We start from the raw sequence: 19,720 nt of genomic DNA, 5'->3' as shown, positions 1-19,720 counted from the left end.
GCCTAATAACTTCAGTTACATTCATCATGTGTTTACTATTGTGACAGAGAGCTGGTTCTTATAGGAGGGAAGGCTGTGTGACTCTAGTGGTGTACTATATCATAGTCTAGCGGACTAGGACCAAGCCTACCTTAAATGATTGTTTTATCTCAATTACCTTGAGTAAAGTAAGAAGTACATGATTTACAACTGTCGGTATTCAGTTGATTATGGCTAATTGGTCTAGAATACAAACACACAGAATATGTTCTGCTGGCATTGCACAGTGGGGCCAGATGGCTTAGTGTGTGGCATGTAAAAAATAAAGGATAAAATCACATGCAAATACTCGGCCTATTTGATTTGTAGGTTATGTCTTGGTGTGTCATGCAGTTGCTTGTAGTAGTCTAGTGTCTCCTTCGTCAGTATCTGCGCCATACATTAGCATAGCTCTAGACTAAAGTCTCCCTCTCATATGGATGGTAGGAGGGGCAGGGTTAAATCTGATGTTAAATCTGATTGGCTGTGGCGGATGGAGGTAGTGTAGAATAGTGATGCTCTAGAGCTTGAGCAGAGTGGACAGATATAACTCCACCAGGCAGCGGCTCGAGCTGATGTTTGACTGCATGCTGACTGCGCGAGCATCTCTCGGTATCTTCCGATCCTCAGTTCCGAACCTGGACACACCGTTTCCCGCCCACCGGAGAGGAGAGGAATACAGCCAGCCAACTGCAGGGATGAAAGGATGAGCAGTTCACACAGACAGAGTCAGAAAGCCGTGAAGCCGCACATGACTTGACAGTAGAGGTGCGCAGCAGGCAAAATACTTCCACCTGGGATTTCAAAGGGAAAACAAAAGGGACAACCGTTAAAAACGTTAGACATGAGATTCAGCTGGTGAACCTAGTCCCTATCTGGATGTCGCGATAGCCTATTTGTTTGTTCTCTAAATGATCGCGTGCCGTTAGTGTCGCTCTTAACCGGCGCGCGCGCCTCGCAATCTTTCCCACGCAAGTGCATCTGATGAGTCCCCGTAGCCGCGTGTTGTTTCGTCGCCGCACGCGTACGCGCCCGGACTTCTCGCGCTTAGCAGCAGCAGCATGTCCTCGCGCAAGATCTCGTCAGAGTCGTTCAGCTCGATGGGCTCGGAGTGCCTGGAGAGCCCTGGAGATGATGGCGACTCCTGCCCATTTTCACGCATCTGGAACGGCAAGAGCCCCGTGGAGAAGCTCGCGTGCCCGTTCGAGGACGCACCGGGACCCAAACGGGCGACAAGACGGAAGCGCGTGAACCTGGACTCGCTCGGGGAGAGCTTGAGGAGGTTAACGTCGCCCACGGTAGGATACAGTAACAAAAACAGCAGATTTTCTCCGGTATTTCTCTCTCCCCTCGGCATGCTTCACCTGCGTGATTACACAAGGGCCAGCACCCTAGAGATGACTGTTAGAATAACGAGAGAGAGAGAATGGGTAGTAGGTAGCCTAGTCTATATCACTCCTTACTGGGTGATGAGGTTGTTCTGGTGAGTGTACTGAAGGCAGACTGTTTACAGTGTGTAGTTTAGCTGATTCCCTCAAGCCTCCTCTCCCCCATCTGCACTGACATGAAAGAGGTGGACAGGTGAAATAAATGACCAGGTAGGGAGGGCTCCAGCTTACTGCATCATTAAACTTTGTTTTCAGAACAGTGTAGGTTAAGGAATAGAAACTAGGAAAGAAGCTACATATTAAAGATGCATTTGATGATTGTTGTGATAAATAAATCCTGGTCTAATATAATACTCTTTTTTTATTCTCTTGGTCCAAGGGAAGTGCTTAACTTGCTACTCCCTGGCCAAAAGCAGAACGACCAGAGCCTGCTTTGAAATGAAAAGCTTTATGATACCTGATTCTGTCAGAATTAGTACTGGGTCTGGGTCTGTGCCTCAGTACTGGTAATAAGAGGCCTACAGCCCCCCCCCCACCCCCACCAATCATGGTGACCCAATCGTGCAAGAGCAAGGCAAGGAGTGGACCACTCCTTAGTGACCAGTCAGCCATGACCGGGAGAACAGAGCATGTACTTGGTGTTCGCTTCACGGTCCTGATACTATCAACCAGGCCAGTCACGGTGACCCAGAACAGAGGACACACAAACAGCGTCTTCACACACAGATGGGCATACCCTCCCCCTGTCTCCACACATTATACTGCTTGAGGAGAGATGAGAACTGCTTGAGGAGAGAGAAAGAGGAGAGATGAGAACTGCTTTGAGGAGAGAGGAGGAGAGAGAAGAACTGCTTGAAGAGATAGGATACAGGAGAAAGGCATATGAAGGATACAGATGATGGAGGGAGGGGAGAGAGGAAAGGAGGGCAGAGGAAGGATACAGATGAGAGGAAAGGAGGGCAGAGGGAGGATACAGATTATGGAGGGAGGGGAGAGAGGAAAGGAGGGCAGAGGGAGGATACAGATTATGGAGGGAGGGGAGAGAGGAAAGGAGGGCAGAGGAAGGATACAGATTATGGAGGGGAGAGAGGAAAGGAGGGCAGAGGAAGGATACAGATTATGGAGGGGAGAGAGGAAAGGAGGGCAGAGGGAGGATACAGATTATGGAGGGAGGGGAGAGAGGAAAGGAGGGCAGGGGAAGGATACAGATTATGGAGGGGAGAGAGGAAAGGAGGGCAGAGGGAGGATACAGATTATGGAGGGGAGAGAGGAAAGGAGGGCAGAGGAAGGATACAGATTATGGAGGGGAGAGAGGAAAGGAGGGCAGAGGGAGGATACAGATTATGGAGGGAGGGGAGAGAGGAAAGGAGGGCAGGGGGAGGATACAGATTATGGAGGGAGGGGAGAGAGGAAAGGAGGGCAGGGGAAGGATACAGATTATGGAGGGGAGAGAGGAAAGGAGGGCAGAGGGAGGATACAGATTATGGAGGGAGGGGAGAGAGGAAAGGAGGGCAGAGGAAGGATACAGATGATGGAGGAAGGAAAGGAGGGCAGAGGAAGGATACAGATGATGGAGGGAGGGAGGAAAGGAGAGCAGAGGAAGGATACAGATTATGGAGGGAGGGGAGAGAGGAAAAACAGAGATGCTGCAGAAAGGAGGGCAGAGGAAGGATGCAGATTATGGAGGGGAGAGAGGAAAGGAGGGCAGAGGAAGGATGCAGGATGCAGATGAGGGAGGGAGGGGAGAGAGGAAAGGAGGGCGGAGGGAGGATAGAGATGATGGAGGAAGGAAAGGAGGGCAGAGGAAGGATACAGATGATGGAGGGAGGGAGGAAAGGAGGGCAGAGGAAGGATGCAGATTATGGAGGGAGGAAAGGAGGGCAGAGGAAGGATGGAGGGAGAGGAGAGAGGAAAGGAGGGCAGAGGAAGGATGGAGGGAGGGGAGAGAGGAAAGGAGGGCAGAGGAAGGATACAGATGATGGAGGGAGGAAAGGAGGGCAGAGGAAGGCTACAGATGATGGAGGGAGGGAGGAAAGGAGGGCAGAGGAAGGATGCAGATTATTGAGGGAGGAAAGGAGGGCAGAGGAAGGATACAGATTATAGAGGGAGGAAAGGAGGGCAGAGGAAGGATACAGATGGAGGGAGGAAAGGAGGGCAGAGGAAGGATACAGATGATAGAGGGAGGAAAGGAGGGCAGAGGAAGGATGGAGGGAGGGGAGAGAGGAAAGGAGGGCAGAGGAAGGATGGAGGGAGGGGAGAGGAAAGGAGGGCAGAGGAAGGATACAGATGATGGAGGGAGGAAAGGAGGGCAGAGAAAGGATACAGATGAGGGAGGGAGGAAAGGAGGGCAGAAGAAGGATACAGATGATGGAGGGAGGGGAGAAGAAAGGAGAGAGTAAAACTAAAATCACAAATTAACACATTTTTCATTGTGTGTGTGTCAGTGTGTGTGTGTATGGATCAGCCAGCTGATCCACTGTGTGTTAACAAGCCAACCCACCTTTTCATTGTGTATGTGTGTGGGTGTATGGATTAATATACAAGACTTTGAGATGTGAATGTTTGTTAGTGAAATGTGATAAAAGATGTGTGCTTGTCATTGTGTTTACTGGTTTTCTGCTGGTTATGTGTGGAGAGAGTGAGTGTGTGTCGATGACGTATGTTCTGTGAATGAATGGCTAAAACAAGGACATTCTCACAGGACACAAACACACTATGCCTGTATGTATAACGTTAGATGAGCCAGATGCCGGTCTCCTGTACACCAGGTTTCAGCAGAGTCCGTTAGATGAGCCAGATGCCGGTCTCCTGTACACCAGGTTTCAGCAGAGTCCGTTAGATGAGCCAGATGCCGGTCTCCTGTACACCAGGTTTCAGCAGAGGCCGTTAGATGAGCCAGATGCCGGTCTCCTGTACACCAGGTTTCAGCAGAGTCCGTTAGATGAGCCAGATGCCGGTCTCCTGTACACCAGGTTTCAGCAGAGGCCGTTAGATGAGCCAGATGCCGGTCTCATGTACACCAGGTTTCAGCAGAGGCCGTTAGATGAGCCAGATGCCGGTCTCCTGTACACCAGGTTTCAGCAGAGTCCGTTAGATGAGCCAGATGCCGGTCTCCTGTACACCAGGTTTCAGCAGAGGCCGTTAGATGAGCCAGATGCCGGTCTCCTGTACACCAGGTTTCAGCAGAGTCCGTTAGATGAGCCAGATGCCGGTCTCCTGTACACCAGGTTTCAGCAGAGACCGTTGGATGACCCCAGGCTGACACAGTGTCCTTTTACCATTGCTACAGGATTGTATTAATGTTCATCATATTAAGCCCTCTCCCTCTGGCTCAGCCTCTCTCTTTCTCTGTCTCTGTGTGTCTGTCTGTCTCTCTCTCTCTGTTGCTCTCTCCTCTCTGTCTCGCTCTCTCTATCTCGCACTCTCTCTCACACACGCATGCATACACACACACTCCGTCTGTCAGAGCCTCTCAGTCAGAGGATAGTGTTTTTGTCGTTGTTGATAGGAAAGGATAGTGTTTTTGTCGTTGTTGATAGGAAAGGATAGTGTTTTTGTCGATGTTGATAGGAAACAAAGGTGTTTTTGTCATTGTCGATAGGAAAGGATAGTGTTTTTGTCATAGAAAAGGATAGTGTTTTTGTCATTGTCGATAGGAAAGGATAGTGTTTTTGTCATAGAAAAGTATAGTGTTTTTGTCATTGTCGATAGGAAAGGATAGTGTTTTTGTCATTGCCGATAGAAAAGGATAGTGTTTTTGTCATTGTCGATAGGAAAGGATAGTGTTTTTGTCATTGTCGATAGGAAAGGATAGTGTTTTTGTCATAGAAAAGGATAGTGTTTTTGTCATTGTCGATAGAAAAGGATAGTGTTTTTGCCATAGAAAAGGATAGTGTTTTTGTCATTGTCGATAGGAAAGGATAGTGTTTTTGTCATTGTCGTTAGGAAAGGATAGTGTTTTTGTCATTGTCGATAGGAAAGGATAGTGTTTTTGTCAATAGGAAAGGATAGTGTTTTTTTCATCGTCGATAGGAAAGGATAGTGTTTTTGTCATAGAAAATGATAGTGTTTTTGTCATTGTCGATAGGAAAGGATAGTGTTTTTGTCATAGAAAAGGATAGTGTTTTTGTCATTGTCAATAGGAAAGGATAGTGTTTTTGTCATTGTTGATAGAAAAGGATAGTGTTTTTGTCATAGAAAAGGATAGTGTTTTTGTCATAGAAAAGGATAGTGTTTTTGTCAATAGGAAAGGATAGTGTTTTTGTCATAGAAAAGGATAGTGTTTTTGTCATTGTCGATAGGAAAGGATAGTGTTTTTGTCATTGTCGATAGGAAGGGATAGTGTTTTTGTCATTGTCGATAGGAAGGGATAGTGTTTTTGTCATTGTCGATAGGAAATGATAGTGTTTTTGTCATTGTCGATAGGAAGGGATAGTGTTTTTGTCATTGTCGATAGGAAGGGATAGTGTTTTTGTCATAGAAAAGGATAGTGTTTTTGTCATTGTCGATAGGAAAGGATAGTGTTTTTGTCATTGTCGATAGGAAGGGATAGTGTTTTTGTCATAGAAAAGGATAGTGCTTTTGCCATAGAAAAGGATAGTGTTTTTGTCATTGTTAATAGGAGAGGATAGTGTTTTTGTCGTTGTTGATAGGAGAGGATAGTGTTTTTGTCATGGTTGATAGGAGAGGATGGTGTTTTTGTCGTGGTTGATAGGAGAGGATAGTGTTTTTGTCTTTGTCGATAGGAAAGGATAGTGTTTTTGTCATTGTCGATAGGAAAGGATAGTGTTTTTGTCATAGAAAAGGGTCGTGTTTTTGTCATAGAAAAGGATAGTGTTTTTGTCATGGTTGATAGGAGAGGATAGTGTTTTTGTCGTGGTTCATAGGAGAGGATAGTGTTTTTGTCGTGGTTGATAGGAGAGGATAGTGTTTTTGTCATAGAAAAGGATAGTGTTTTTGTCGTTGTTGATAGGAGAGGATAGTGTTTTTGTCGTGGTTGATAGGAGAGGATAGTGTTTTTGTCGTGGTTCATAGGAGAGGATAGTGTTTTTGTCGTGGTTGATAGGAGAGGATAGTGTTTTTGTCATAGAAAAGGATAGTGTTTTTGTCGTTGTTGATAGGAGAGGATAGTGTTTTTGTCGTGGTTGATAGGAGAGGATAGTGCTTTTGTCGTGGTTGATAGAAGAGGATAGTGTTTTTGTCGTGGTTGATAGGAGAGGATTGTGTTTTACATTTACATTTACATTTAAGTCATTTAGCAGACGCTCTTATCCAGAGCGACTTACAAATTGGTGCATTCACCTTATGACATCCAGTGGAGCAGCCACTTTACAATAGTGCATCTAAGGGGGGGGGGGGGTGAGAAGGATTACTTTATCCTATCCTAGGTATTCCTTAAAGAGGTGGGGTTTCAGGTGTCTCCGGAAGGTGGTGATTGACTCCGCTGTCCTGGCGTCGTGAGGGAGTTTGTTCCACCATTGGGGGGCCAGAGCAGCGAACAGTTTTGACTGGGCTGAGCGGGAACTGTACTTCCTCAGTGGTAGGGAGGCGAGCAGGCCAGAGTTGGATGAACGCAGTGCCCTTGTTTGGGTGTCGGGCCTGATCAGAGCCTGGAGGTACTGAGGTGCCGTTCCCCTCACAGCTCCATAGGCAAGCACCATGGTCTTGTAGCGGATGCGAGCTTCAACTGGAAGCCAGTGGAGAGAGCGGAGGAGCGGGGTGACGTGAGAGAACTTGGGAAGGTTGAACACCAGACGGGCTGCGGCGTTCTGGATGAGTTGTAGGGGTTTAATGGCACAGGCAGGGAGCCCAGCCAACAGCGAGTTGCAGTAATCCAGACGGGAGATGACAAGTGCCTGGATTAGGACCTGCGCCGCTTCCTGTGTGAGGCAGGGTCGTACTCTGCGGATGTTGTAGAGCATGAACCTACAGGAACGGGCCACCGCCTTGATGTTAGTTGAGAATGACAGGGTGTTGTCCAGGATCACGCCAAGGTTCTTAGCGCTCTGGGAGGAGGACACAGTGGAGTTGTCAACCGTGATGGCGAGATCATGGAACGGGCAGTCCTTCCCCGGGAGGAAGAGCAGCTCCGTCTTGCCGAGGTTCAGCTTGAGGTGGTGATCCGTCATCCACACTGATATGTCTGCCAGACATGCAGAGATGCGATTCGCCACCTGGTCATCAGAAGGGGGAAAGGAGAAGATTAATTGTGTGTCGTCTGCATAGCAATGATAGGAGAGACCATGTGAGGTTATGACAGAGCCAAGTGACTTGGTGTATAGCGAGAATAGGAGAGGGCCTAGAACAGAGCCCTGGGGGACACCAGTGGTGAGAGCACGTGGTGAGGAGACGGATTCTCGCCACGCCACCTGGTAGGAGCGACCTGTCAGGTAGGACGCAATCCAAGCGTGGGCCGCGCCGGAGATGCCCAACTCGGAGAGGGTGGAGAGGAGGATCTGATGGTTCACAGTATCGAAGGCAGCCGATAGGTCTAGAAGGAGAGAGAGTTAGCTTTAGCAGTGCGGAGCGCCTCCGTGATACAGAGAAGAGCAGTCTCAGTTGAATGACTAGTCTTGAAACCTGACTGATTTGGATCAAGAAGGTCATTCTGAGAGAGATAGCGGGAGAGCTGGCCAAGGACGGCACGTTCAAGGGTTTTGGAGAGAAAAGAAAGAAGGGATACTGGTCTGTAGTTGTTGACATCGGAGGGATCGAGTGTAGGTTTTTTCAGAAGGGGTGCAACTCTCGCTCTCTTGAAGACGGAAGGGACGTAGCCAGCGGTCAGGGATGAGTTGATGAGCGAGGTGAGGTAAGGGAGAAGGTCTCCGGAAATGGTCTGGAGAAGAGAGGAGGGGATAGGGTCAAGCGGGCAGGTTGTTGGGCGGCCGGCCGTCACAAGACGCGAGATTTCATCTGGAGAGAGAGGGGAGAAAGAGGTCAGAGCACAGGGTAGGGCAGTGTGAGCAGAACCAGCGGTGTCGTTTGACTTAGCAAACGAGGATCGGATGTCGTCGACCTTCTTTTCAAAATGGTTGACGAAGTCATCTGCAGAGAGGGAGGAGGGGGAGGGGAGGGGGATTCAGGAGGGAGGAGAAGGTGGCAAAGAGCTTCCTAGGGTTAGAGGCAGATGCTTGGAATTTAGAGTGGTAGAAAGTGGCTTTAGCAGCAGCGACAGAAGAGGAAAATGTAGAGAGGAGGGAGTGAAAGGATGCCAGGTTCGCAGGAGGCGAGTTTTCCTACATTTCCGCTCGGCTGCCCGGAGCCCTGTTCTGTGAGCTCCCAATGAGTCGTCGAGCCACGGAGCGGGAGGGGAGGACCGAGCCGGCCTGGAGGATAGGGGACATAGAGAGTCAAAGGATGCAGAAAGGGAGGAGAGGAGGGTTGAGGAGGCAGAATCAGGAGATAGGTTGGAGAAGGATTGAGCAGAGGGAAGAGATGATAGGATGGAAGAGGAGAGAGTAGCGGGGGAGAGAGCGAAGGTTGGGACGGCGCGATACCATCCGAGTAGGGGCAGTGTGGGAAGTGTTGGATGAGAGCGAGAGGGAAAAGGATACAAGGTAGTGGTCGGAGACTTGGAGGGGAGTTGCAATGAGGTTAGTGGAAGAACAGCATCTAGTAAAGATGAGGTCGAGCGTATTGCCTGCCTTGTGAGTAGGGGGAAGGTGAGAGGAGAGGTCAAAAGAGGAGAGGAGTGGAAAGAAGGAGGCAGAGAGGAAAGAGTCAAAGGTAGACGTGGGGAGGTTAAAGTCGCCCAGAACTGTGAGAGGTGAGCCGTCCTCAGGAAAGGAGCTTATCAAGGCATCAAGCTCATTGATGAACTCTCCGAGGAACCTGGAGGGCGATAAATGATAAGGATGTTAAGCTTGAAAGGGCAGGTAACTGTGACAGCATGGAATTCAAAGGAGGCGATAGACAGATGGGTAAGGGGAGAAAGAGAATGACCACTTGGGAGAGATGAGGATCCCGGTGCCACCACCCCGCTGACCAGAAGCTCTCGGGGTGTGCGAGAACACGTGGGCGGACGAAGAGAGAGCAGTAGGAGTAGCAGTGTTATCTGTGGTGATCCATGTTTCCGTCAGTGCCAAGAAGTCGAGGGACTGGAGGGAGGCATAGGCTGAGATGAACTCTGCCTTGTTGGCCGCAGATCGGCAGTTCCAGAGGCTACCGGAGACCTGGAACTCCACGTGGGTCGTGCGCGCTGGGACCACCAGATTAGGGTGGCCGCGGCCACGCGGTGTGGAGCGTTTGTATGGTCTGTGCAGAGAGGAGAGAACAGGGATAGACAGACACATAGTTGACAGGCTACAGAAGAGGCTACGCTAATGCAAAGGAGATTGGAATGACAAGTGGACTACACGTCTCGAATGTTCAGAAAGTTGAGCTTACGTAGCAAGAATCTTATTGACTAAAATGATTAAAAATGATACAGTACTGCTGAAGTAGGCTAGCTGGCAGTGGCTGCGTTGTTGACTTTGTAGGCTAGCTGGCAGTGGCTGCGATGTTGATTCGGGGGCTAGCTGGCTAGCTAGCAGTGTTGATTACGTTACGTTGCGTTAAAAGAACGACAATAGCTGGCTAGGTAACCTAGAAAATCGCTCTAGACTACACAATTATCTTTGATACAGAGACGGCTATGTAGCTAGCTATGTAGCTAGCTACGATCAAACAAATCAAACCGTTGTACTGTAATGAAATGAAATGAAACTGTGATACTACCTGTGGAGCGAGGCGGAATGCGACCGGGTTGTTGAGTTCTAATCGGTAGACGTTAGCTAGCTGTTGGCTAGCTAGCAGTGTCTCCTACGTTAAGGACGACAAATAGCTGGCTGCGTTGTTGATTCAGGGGCTAGCTGGCTAGCTAGCTAGCAGTGTTGATTACGTTACGTTGCGTTAAAAGAACGACAATAGCTGGCTAGGTAACCTAGAAAATCGCTCTAGACTACACAATTATCTACACAATTATCTTTGATACAGAGACGGCTATGTAGCTAGCTACAGAGACGGCTATGTAGCTAGCTATGTAGACGGTGGGCGTTAGCTAGCTGGCTAGCTGCTGGGCAGATACGTTAGGACGACGAAATACGATAATTACGCAATTATCTTTGATACAAAGACGGCTATGTAGCTAGCTAAGAAGAAATTGCTAAGATTAGACAAATCAAACCGTTTTACTATAATGAAATGTTTTTGTCGTGGTTCATAGGAGAGGATAGTGTTTGTCGTGGTTGATAGGAGAGGATAGTGTTTTTGTCGTGGTTGATAGGAGAGGATAGTGTTTTTGTCGTTGTTGATAGGAGAGGATAGTGTTTGTCGTGGTTAATAGGAGAGGATAGTGTTTTTGTCGTGGTTGATAGGAGAGGATAGTGTTTTTGTCGTGGTTGATAGGAGAGGATAGTGTTTTTGTCATTGTCGATAGGAAAGGATAGTGTTTTTGTCATTGTCGATAGGAAAGGATAGTGTTTTTGTCATAGAAAAGGATAGTGTTTTTGTCATTGTCGATAGGAAAGGATAGTGTTTTTGTCGTGGTTGATAGGAGAGGATAGTGTTTTTGTCGTGGATGATAGGAGAGGATAGTGTTTTTGTCGTTGTTGATAGGAGAGGATAGTGTTTGTCGTGGTTAATAGGAGAGGATAGTGTTTTTGTCGTGGTTGATAGGAGAGGATAGTGTTTTTGTCGTGGATGATAGGAGAGGATAGTGTTTTTGTCGTGGTTGATAGGAGAGGATAGTGTTTTTGTCATTGTCGATAGGAAAGGATAGTGTTTTTGTCATTGTCGATAGGAAAGGATAGTGTTTTTGTCATAGAAAAGGATAGTGTTTTTGTCATTGTCGATAGGAAAGGATAGTGTTTTTGTCGTGGTTGATAATAGGAGAGGATAGTGTTTTTGTCGTGGATGATAGGAGAGGATAGTGTTTTTGTCGTGGTTGATAGGAGAGGATAGTGTTTTTGTCATTGTCGATAGGAAAGGATAGTGTTTTTGTCATAGAAAAGGATAGTGTTTTTTCGTGGTTCATAGGAGAGGATAGTGTTTTTGTGTGCCAGTAATACATTGCTGGAATGTTAATAAAGTATTAAATGCGGTCTGCTGAAATTATCTGTTTTTATATTTAGGGCCCTGAGTTTTTAGCGACCACTTGACCCGACCAGGACAGCAGTGTGCTTATTTTTGTCCTATTCCACACATGTACAAGTGTGTATTAATGTGCATGTGTGAATTGAAAATGTGTTTTTTTTTGCATATCGGAGAGAGTGGGGCCATGGCCACGGTCTGCCATTATCAATGGTGACCCTGGAGCAATTAGGGTGCCTTGCTTAAGGGAACATCGGCAGACTTTTCACCTTGTTACCTCGGGATTCGAACCAGCAACCTCTTGGTTACTGGCCCAGTGACATTTTTTAATTTTTTTTTAATCTTCTTTCAGACACAGATGGTTCAACAGTCTTTACAGAGAACCTTAGAGTTCTACAGACAGAAAGAGATCAGGTAAGGACTGCTGTGCTGCGTGTTTGTATGCGTGTGTGTGTGCATGTGTCTGCGTCCTTGAGAATGGTGTAGTAGAGGTAGCTATAGGCCTATGGGAAGAGAGAATAAGCATACTGTGAGTAATGATTTATCGTAACATAGTGAGGTCACATAAGAGCAAGGCTACTGTACTGTTTTAGCTCATATAAGTGTTATAAATGAGAACCATGTAACTAATTAATCCGTTACCTAACACGTGTGTTTGTATATTCTGTTGCTCTGTGTCCTTGTTTTGAACCGTACTGAACAAAAATATAAACACAACATGTAAAGTGTTGGTCCCATGTTTCATGAGCTGAAATAAAAGATCCCAGAAGTTTTTCATACACACAAAAATATGATTTCTTTCTAATTTGTGCACAAATGTGTTTACTTTTCTGTTAGTGAGCATTTCTCCTTTGCCAAGATAATCCATCCACCTGACAGGTGCAGGGGACAATAAAAGGCCACTATAAACAACACAATGCCACAGATGTCTCAAGTTTTGAGGGAGTGTGCAATTGGCATGCTGACTGCAGGAATGTCCACCAGAGCTGTTGCCAGATGTTAATTTCTCTACCATATGACTCCAACGTCATTTTAGAGAATTTGGTAGTACGTCCAATTGGCCTCACAACCGCAGACCACATGTAACCACGCCAACCCAGGGCCTCCACTTCCAGCTTCTTCACCTGCGGGATTGTCTGAGACCAGCCATGCCGACAGCTGAGGAAACTGAGGGTGGACCTAGCTCCCCAGTGGCTGCATCCCTGTCCAGTCGTGAAATCCATAGATTAGGGCATAATGAATTTATTTCAATTGACTGATTACCTTATATGAACTGTAACTCAGTAAAACCATAGAAATTGTTGCATGTTGCGTTTACATTTTGTTCAGTATAGTTAATTATTACTGTGTGTGTGTGTGTGTGTGTGTGTGTGTGTGTGTGTGATCTCTGTCTATTAGGGTGGTAAATGTGTTCATTAGACATAGCAGGTCAATATTATAGTAATGCCACGGTAAATATTACGGTAATGCCCCATTGGTTTATAAACAGACCAGCAATGAGGCACTCTCTAGCCTGTTATAAACTGGGGGGTTTGAGCCCTGAATGCTGATTGGCTGACAGCTGTGGTATATTTGACCGTATACCACGGATATGACAAAACATTTATTTGTACTGCTCTAGTTACGTTGGTAATCAGTTTATAATAGTAATAAGGCACCTCAGGGGTTTGTGGTATATGGCCAATATACCACGGCTAAGGGCTGTATCCAGGCACTCCATGTTGCGTCGTGCTTAAGAACAGCCCTTAGCCGTGGTATATTGGCCATATACCACACTCTCTCGGGCCTTATTGCTTAATTATATAATCTCTCTGTCCCCATTCCGTGTGTGTGTGTGTCAAAGGTGCAGAGAGGATGGGAAGGAGGAAAAGAGAAGTGTTACTTTGGAGAAGTGTCCCTTTGTGGATCATTGTGGTTCTGGAGAAGAGGAGGACATCTCAGGAATACTACAGTACATGGCTACTCTACAGGGTCAGTATCACTCTACCATGTGACTGAGTGGGTGTGTGTCGTACATGTGTAGCCCGTCGGTGTAGAGTTGTGTGTTGGCAGAATGTTATTGGTACTGCCTGTTTACTTTGTGTGTGTGTGCTTTTAAGGACTTCTATGCTCTCTGCTTAGTCTCTGTGTGCACATTAGTGCTGTCTGCTAACTATGCTTAGTAAGGGATACACTATCCCACACACTATAAGGGATAGTGTGTGCTTTTTGATGCATCAGGGTTTGATTAGTGCTCTCTGCTAACTATGCTTAGTAAGGGATAGTGTGTGCTTTTTGATGTATCAGGGTTTGATTAGTGCTGTCTGCTAACTATGCTTAGTAAGGGATAGTGTGTGCTTTTTAATGTATCAGGGTTTGATTAGTGCTGTCTGCTAACTATGCTTAGTAAGGGATAGTGTGTGCTTTTTGATGCATCAGGGTTTGATTAGTGCTCTCTGCTAACTATGCTTAGTAAGGGATAGTGTGTGCTTTTTGATGTATCAGGGTTTGATTAGTGCTGTCTGCTAACTATGCTTAGTAAGGGATAGTGTGTGCTTTTTAATGTATCAGGGTTTGATTAGTGCTGTCTGCTAACTATGCTTAGTAAGGGATAGTGTGTGCTTTTTAATGTATCAGGGTTTGATTAGTGCTGTCTGCTAACTATGCTTAGTAAGGGATAGTGTGTGCTTTTTAATGTATCAGGGTTTGATTAGTGCTGTCTGCTAACTATGCTTAGTAAAGGATAGTGTGTGCTTTTTGATTGTCAGGGTTTGATTAGTGCTCTCTGCTAACTATGCTTAGTAAGGGATAGTGTGTGCTTTTTACTGCTAACTTTGTTTGATTAATGCTGTCTGCTAACTATGCTTAGTAAGGGATGGTGTGTGCTTTTTGATGTATAAGGTTTTGATTAATGCTGTCTGCTAACTATGCTTAGTAAGGGATGGTGTGTGCTTTTTGATGCATCAGGGTTTGATTAGTGCTGTCTGCTAACTATGCTTGGTAAGGGATAGTGTGTGCTTTTTGATGTATCAGGGTTTGATTAGTGCTGTCTGCTAACTATGCTTAGTAAGGGATAGTGTGTGCTTTTTGATGTATAAGGGTTTGATTTATGTCCAAATGTATGTGTGTGTCATTTTGACTCCCCAAAAAGTCCTGACATTTCACAAAAATGAAGCTGTGTGTGGAATAGGTGTGTGATTTATAATGTTTACACTATAATAATTATTCAGCTGCACTTTGCAACTAAAAGCAACACCTCCACATGCATGCACATGAACCCCTCACACCCTACAGCTACCTTCTAATGAGGAGACACATCTCGGTGGAGCTCTGGCAAACACACTTCTTCTTGACCTCTTTCTGCTTTTCTCTTTCTCTCTTCCTTCCTCTCCCTTTCCTGTCTCTCCTGCCTCTCATCCTCTTCCCCAATCCCTCTCTCTCCTCCTTCCTCTCCCTTTCCTGGCTATCCTACCTCCCTCCTCTTCCCTAATCCCTCTGTCTCCTCCTTCCTCTCCCTTTCCTGGCTCTCCTACCTCCCTCCTCTTCCCTAATTCCTCTCTCTCCTCCTTCCTCTCCCTTTCCTGGCTATCCTACCTCCCTCCTCTTCCCTAATCCCTCTCTCTCCTACCTCCCTCCTCTTCCCTAATCCCTCTCTCTCCTACCTCCCTCCTCTTCCCTAATCCCTCTCTCTCCTCCCTCCCTCCTCTTCCCTAATCCCTCTCTCTCCTCCCTCCCTCCTCTTCCCTAATCCCTTTCTCTCCTCCCCCCTCCATCCTTCTGTCTTGTGCTGAAGTACTGATGGTTATTAATGGTTAAAGCCCAACCTGTTCCTCAGTGTTCTCCCTCCATCTCTCTACCTCCCTCCATCATCTCCATCTACCTCCCTCCCTCCATCTACCTCCCTCCATCTCTCTACCTCCCTCCCCCATCTACCTCACTCCATCTCTCTACCTCCCTCCCTCCATCTACCTCCCTCCATCTCTCTACCTCCCTCCCTCCATCTACCTCCCTCCATCATCTCCATCTACCTCCCTCCCCCTCCATCTCTCTACCTCCTCCCTCCATCTACCTCCCTCCATCTCTCTACCTCCCTCCCTCCATCTACCTCCCTCCATCTCTCTACCTCCCTCCCTCCATCTACCTCCCTCCATCTCTCTCTCTCTACCTCCCTCCATCTACCTCCCCCTCCATCTCTCTCTACCTCCCTCCATCTCTCTCTTCTTCTCTCCATCTCTCTCTACTTCCCTCCATCTCTCTACATCCCTCCATCTCTCTCTACCTCCCTCCATCTCTCTCTACATCCCTCCATCTCTCTCTGCCTCCCTCCATCTCTCTCTACCTCCCTCCATCTCTCTCTACCTCCCTCCATCTCTCTCTACCTCCCTCCCTCCATCTCTCTACCTCCCTCCCTCCATCTACCTCCCTCCATCTCTCTCCTTCCCTCCATTTCTCTCTATCTCCATCTCTCTACCTCTACCTCCCTTCCTCCCTCCCTCCATTTCCATCTACCTCACTCCCACAATCTCTCTCTCTCTACCTCCCTCCATCTACCTCCCTCCCTCCATCTCTCTCTACCTCCCTCCATCTCTCTCTTCTTCCCTCCATCTCTCTCTACTTCCCTCCATCTCTCTACCTCCCTCCATCTCTCTCTACATCCCTCCATCTCTCTCTGCATCCCTCCATCTCTCTCTACCTCCCTCCATCTCTCTCTACCTCCCTCCATATCTCTCTACCTCCCTCCCTCTCCCTCCATCTACCTCCCTCCCTCCATCTCTATCTACCTCTCTCCTTCCATCTCTCTACTTCCCACTCTCCCTCCATCTCTCTACTTCCCTCTCTCACTCCATCTCTCTTCTTCCCTCTCTCCCTCCATCTCTCAACTTCCCTCTCTCCCTCCATCTCTCCTTTCCCTCCATCTCTCTCCCTCCCTTGCACTTACATCCCTCCTTCCCTCCCTCTGTCTCTCTCTACCTCCCCCTCAATCTCTCTCTACCCTCCTCCCTCCATATCTCTCCCTCCCTTGCACTACATTCCTCCCTCCCTCCGTCTCTCTACCTCCCCTCAATCTCTCTCTACGCTCCTCCCTCCATCTCTCTCTACCTCCTTCGCTCTACCTTCCTCCCTCCATCTCCCTCTTCATCCCTCCTTCCCCCCATCTCCCTCCCTCCATCTGTCTACCCCCCCTCCATCTCTCTAAATCCCCCTCCATCTCTCTCTACCTCCCACCCTCCCTCTACCTCCCTCCCTCCATCTCCCTTTACCTTCCTCCATCTACTTCTACCTCTTTCCATCTCCCTCTACCTCCTTCCCTCATACTGTCTACCTCCCTCCGTCTGTCTACTTCCCTCACACCATCTGTCTACCTCCCTCTCTCCATTTCTCTCAACCTCCCTCTCTCCATCGCTGTCTCAGCCGTGACATGCTTGTAAATGTCAGCATGCTCCTCACCATACCCTCATTACCTAACCCACCTGTGTGTGGTTTGTCCTTTTCTGTGTGTTGTCCAGCCTGTTGTGTTCTCTCTGTTTGTTATGCATCAGGGTTGACTGATCAGTCAGAAAAACAGCAAGTGTGTGTGTGTGCGTGCGTGCGTGCGTGTGTGTGTGTGTGCGTACGTGCTCTAAAGCTGACTCTAGATCAGCGTTCTGCTCTGCTTGTCCTTCACAGTAAATAACTCCCTACGGCCCAGCCATGGCACTCCAGCTGTGTTCGTTTACTTTGATGTTGTGTTGTCCTTACGGTGTCCTGAGGTTGTTGTTGTGTTGTCCTGAGGTTGTGTTTGTGTTGTTCTGAGGTTGTGTTTGTGTTGTTCTGAGGTTGTGTTTGTGTTGTCCTGAGGTTGTGTTTGTGTTGTCCTGAGGTTGTGTTTGTGTTGTCCTGAGGTTGTGTTTGTGTTGTCCTGAGGTTGTGTTTGTGTTGTCCTGAGGTTGTGAATGTGTTATCCTGATGTTCTGCTGGTGCTGTGTTCTAGGTGTGCAGTTCTGTGAGCTGAGGGAGCGTTTCGGGGAGGAGTTCTTCGGTCTGTGTTTCGAGGAGAACGAGCGAGTTCTAAGAGCGGTGGGAGGGAACCTGCAGGACTTCTTTAACGGCTTTGACGCCATCTTAGAACACATCAGAACCTCAACCGGACGCCGTGCCTCCTCAGAGAGCCCATCCTTTCAATGCAAAGACCCTCACGAGGAGGAGAGAGGAAGAGGAAGGGAGAGAGTGGAAGGAAAGCTTCTCCTCCTCCATTGCTTTAACCCCGCCCCTGTCGTGGGATTGGCTATGCCTGGTCTGATCCGAGCCGTCGCACGCCGAATCTTCCACTCCCAAGTTGTGGTGAAGGAAGCCCCTCCCCTAGCACCCTTGTCGCCCAATGAGGATGCAGAACACTCAGAAGGAGACTCCACCCCTACACCGACCCCCTCTCCTTCCCCGTCTGCCCCCATCTGCCTCTCCTTCCTCATCAGAGAAACCTCACCCTCCCCTTCCTCTATCCCTCCCTCCTCTGTCACTCTTCCAACAGAGAACCCCAAGCAGACCCTCCCGCCCCTCTCCCTCTCCCCCACTGATCTGCGCATCGGTCCAGCAACATTCTGCAGGGCCTTCCCCTTCCACCTGGTGCTGGGCCCCAGCATGGAGCTGCTGCAGCTAGGGGAAGGTCTGAGGAGGCAGGCTCGGATCGAGCCTCACCGGACCCTCTCCTTCAGGGACTGTTTTGAGATCATCTCCCCCAGGATCCAGCCCACCTTCCAGGCCATACTGCTGCGCCTGGCCTCCCCCTTCACCATCCGCACCCGGCCAGACTGCTCCCAGTCAGGCACTAAGGAGAAGGTATTTATGTACTGTCTGTGTCTACGTGTGTGTGTGGGCGCATCAGAAAAAGAGGCTAAAATGGTCCTGTTGTATAACATCCTCTATCTACAGTCTCCTCTGTCAGCAAGCTACACACACTGCTCTCTCTATCCTCTATCTACAGTCTCCTCTGTCAGCAAGCTACACACACTGCTCTCTCCGTCCTCTATCTACAGTCTCCTCTGTCAGCAAGCTACACACACTGCTCTCTCTATCCTCTATCTACAGTCTCCTCTGTCAGCAAGCTACACACACTGCTCTCTCCGTCCTCTATCTACAGTCTCCTCTGTCAGCAAGCTACACACACTGCTCTCTCTATCCTCTATCTACAGTCTCCTCTGTCAGCAAGCTACACACACTGCTCTCTCCGTCCTCTATCTACAGTCTCCTCTGTCAGCAAGCTACACACACTGCTCTCTCTATCCTCTATCTACAGTCTCCTCTGTCAGCAAGCTACACACACTGCTCTCTCCGTCCTCTATCTACAGTCTCCTCTGTCAGCAAGCTACACACACTGCTCTCTCTATCCTCTATCTACAGTCTCTTTTGTCAGCAAGCTACACACAATCCTCTCTATCCTCTATCTACAGTCTCCTCTGTCAGCAAGCTACACACACTGCTCTCTCTATCCTCTATCTACAGTCTCTTTTGTCAGCAAGCTACACACAATCCTCTCTACCCTCTATCTACAGTCTCCTCTGTCAGCAAGCTACACACACTGCTCTCTCCGTCCTCTATCTACAGTCTCCTCTGTCAGCAAGCTACACACACTGCTCTCTCTATCCTCTATCTACAGTCTCTTTTGTCAGCAAGCTACACACACTGCTCTCTCTATCCTCTATCTACAGTCTCTTTTGTCAGCAAGCTACACACACTGCTCTCTCTCTATCCTCTATCTACAGTCTCCTCTGTCAGCAAGCTACACACACTGCTCTCTCCGTCCTCTATCTACAGTCTCCTCTGTCAGCAAGCTACACACAATGCTCTCTCCGTCCTCTATCTACAGTCTCCTCTGTCAGCAAGCTACACACACTGCTCTCTCTCTATCCTCTATCTACAGTCTCCTCTGTCAGCAAGCTACACACAACGCTCTCTCTCTACCCTCTATCTACAGTCTCCTCTGTCAGCAAGCTACACACACTGCTCTCTCTATCCTCTATCTACAGTCTCCTCTGTCAGCAAGCTACACACACTGCTCTCTCTACCCTCTATCTACAGTCTCCTCTGTCAGCAAGCTACACACAATGCTCTCTCCGTCCTCTATCTACAGTCTCCTCTGTCAGCAAGCTACACACAACGCTCTCTCTCTACCCTCTATCTACAGTCTCCTCTGTCAGCAAGCTACACACACTGCTCTCTCTATCCTCTATCTACAGTCTCCTCTGTCAGCAAGCTACACACACTGCTCTCTCTATCCTCTATCTACAGTC

General features: G+C 48.1%; 1 protein-coding gene across 1 annotated transcript in view; it reads left to right on the top strand.

Moving 5' to 3' along the window:
* The first annotated feature begins 597 nt into the window (after positions 1-597).
* Positions 598-19,720, top strand: part of LOC115123347 (guanylate cyclase 1, soluble, alpha 2) — an 83,821-nt gene continuing 64,698 nt past the window's right edge. The window contains exons 1-4 of the mRNA XM_065024279.1: positions 598-1,316; positions 11,827-11,888; positions 13,318-13,445; positions 17,425-18,269. Of these exons, the coding sequence (XP_064880351.1) occupies positions 1,080-1,316; positions 11,827-11,888; positions 13,318-13,445; positions 17,425-18,269 (1,272 nt within the window). The 5' untranslated portion in view covers positions 598-1,079. The remainder of the gene's footprint in view (positions 1,317-11,826; positions 11,889-13,317; positions 13,446-17,424; positions 18,270-19,720) is intronic.

Source organism: Oncorhynchus nerka, linkage group LG11, assembly GCF_034236695.1.
Source record: "Oncorhynchus nerka isolate Pitt River linkage group LG11, Oner_Uvic_2.0, whole genome shotgun sequence".
NCBI classification, from domain to species: Eukaryota; Metazoa; Chordata; class Actinopteri; order Salmoniformes; family Salmonidae; genus Oncorhynchus; species Oncorhynchus nerka.
Note: the sequence above shows the minus strand (reverse complement) of the source record. Positions and strands in the feature narration are given on the sequence as shown.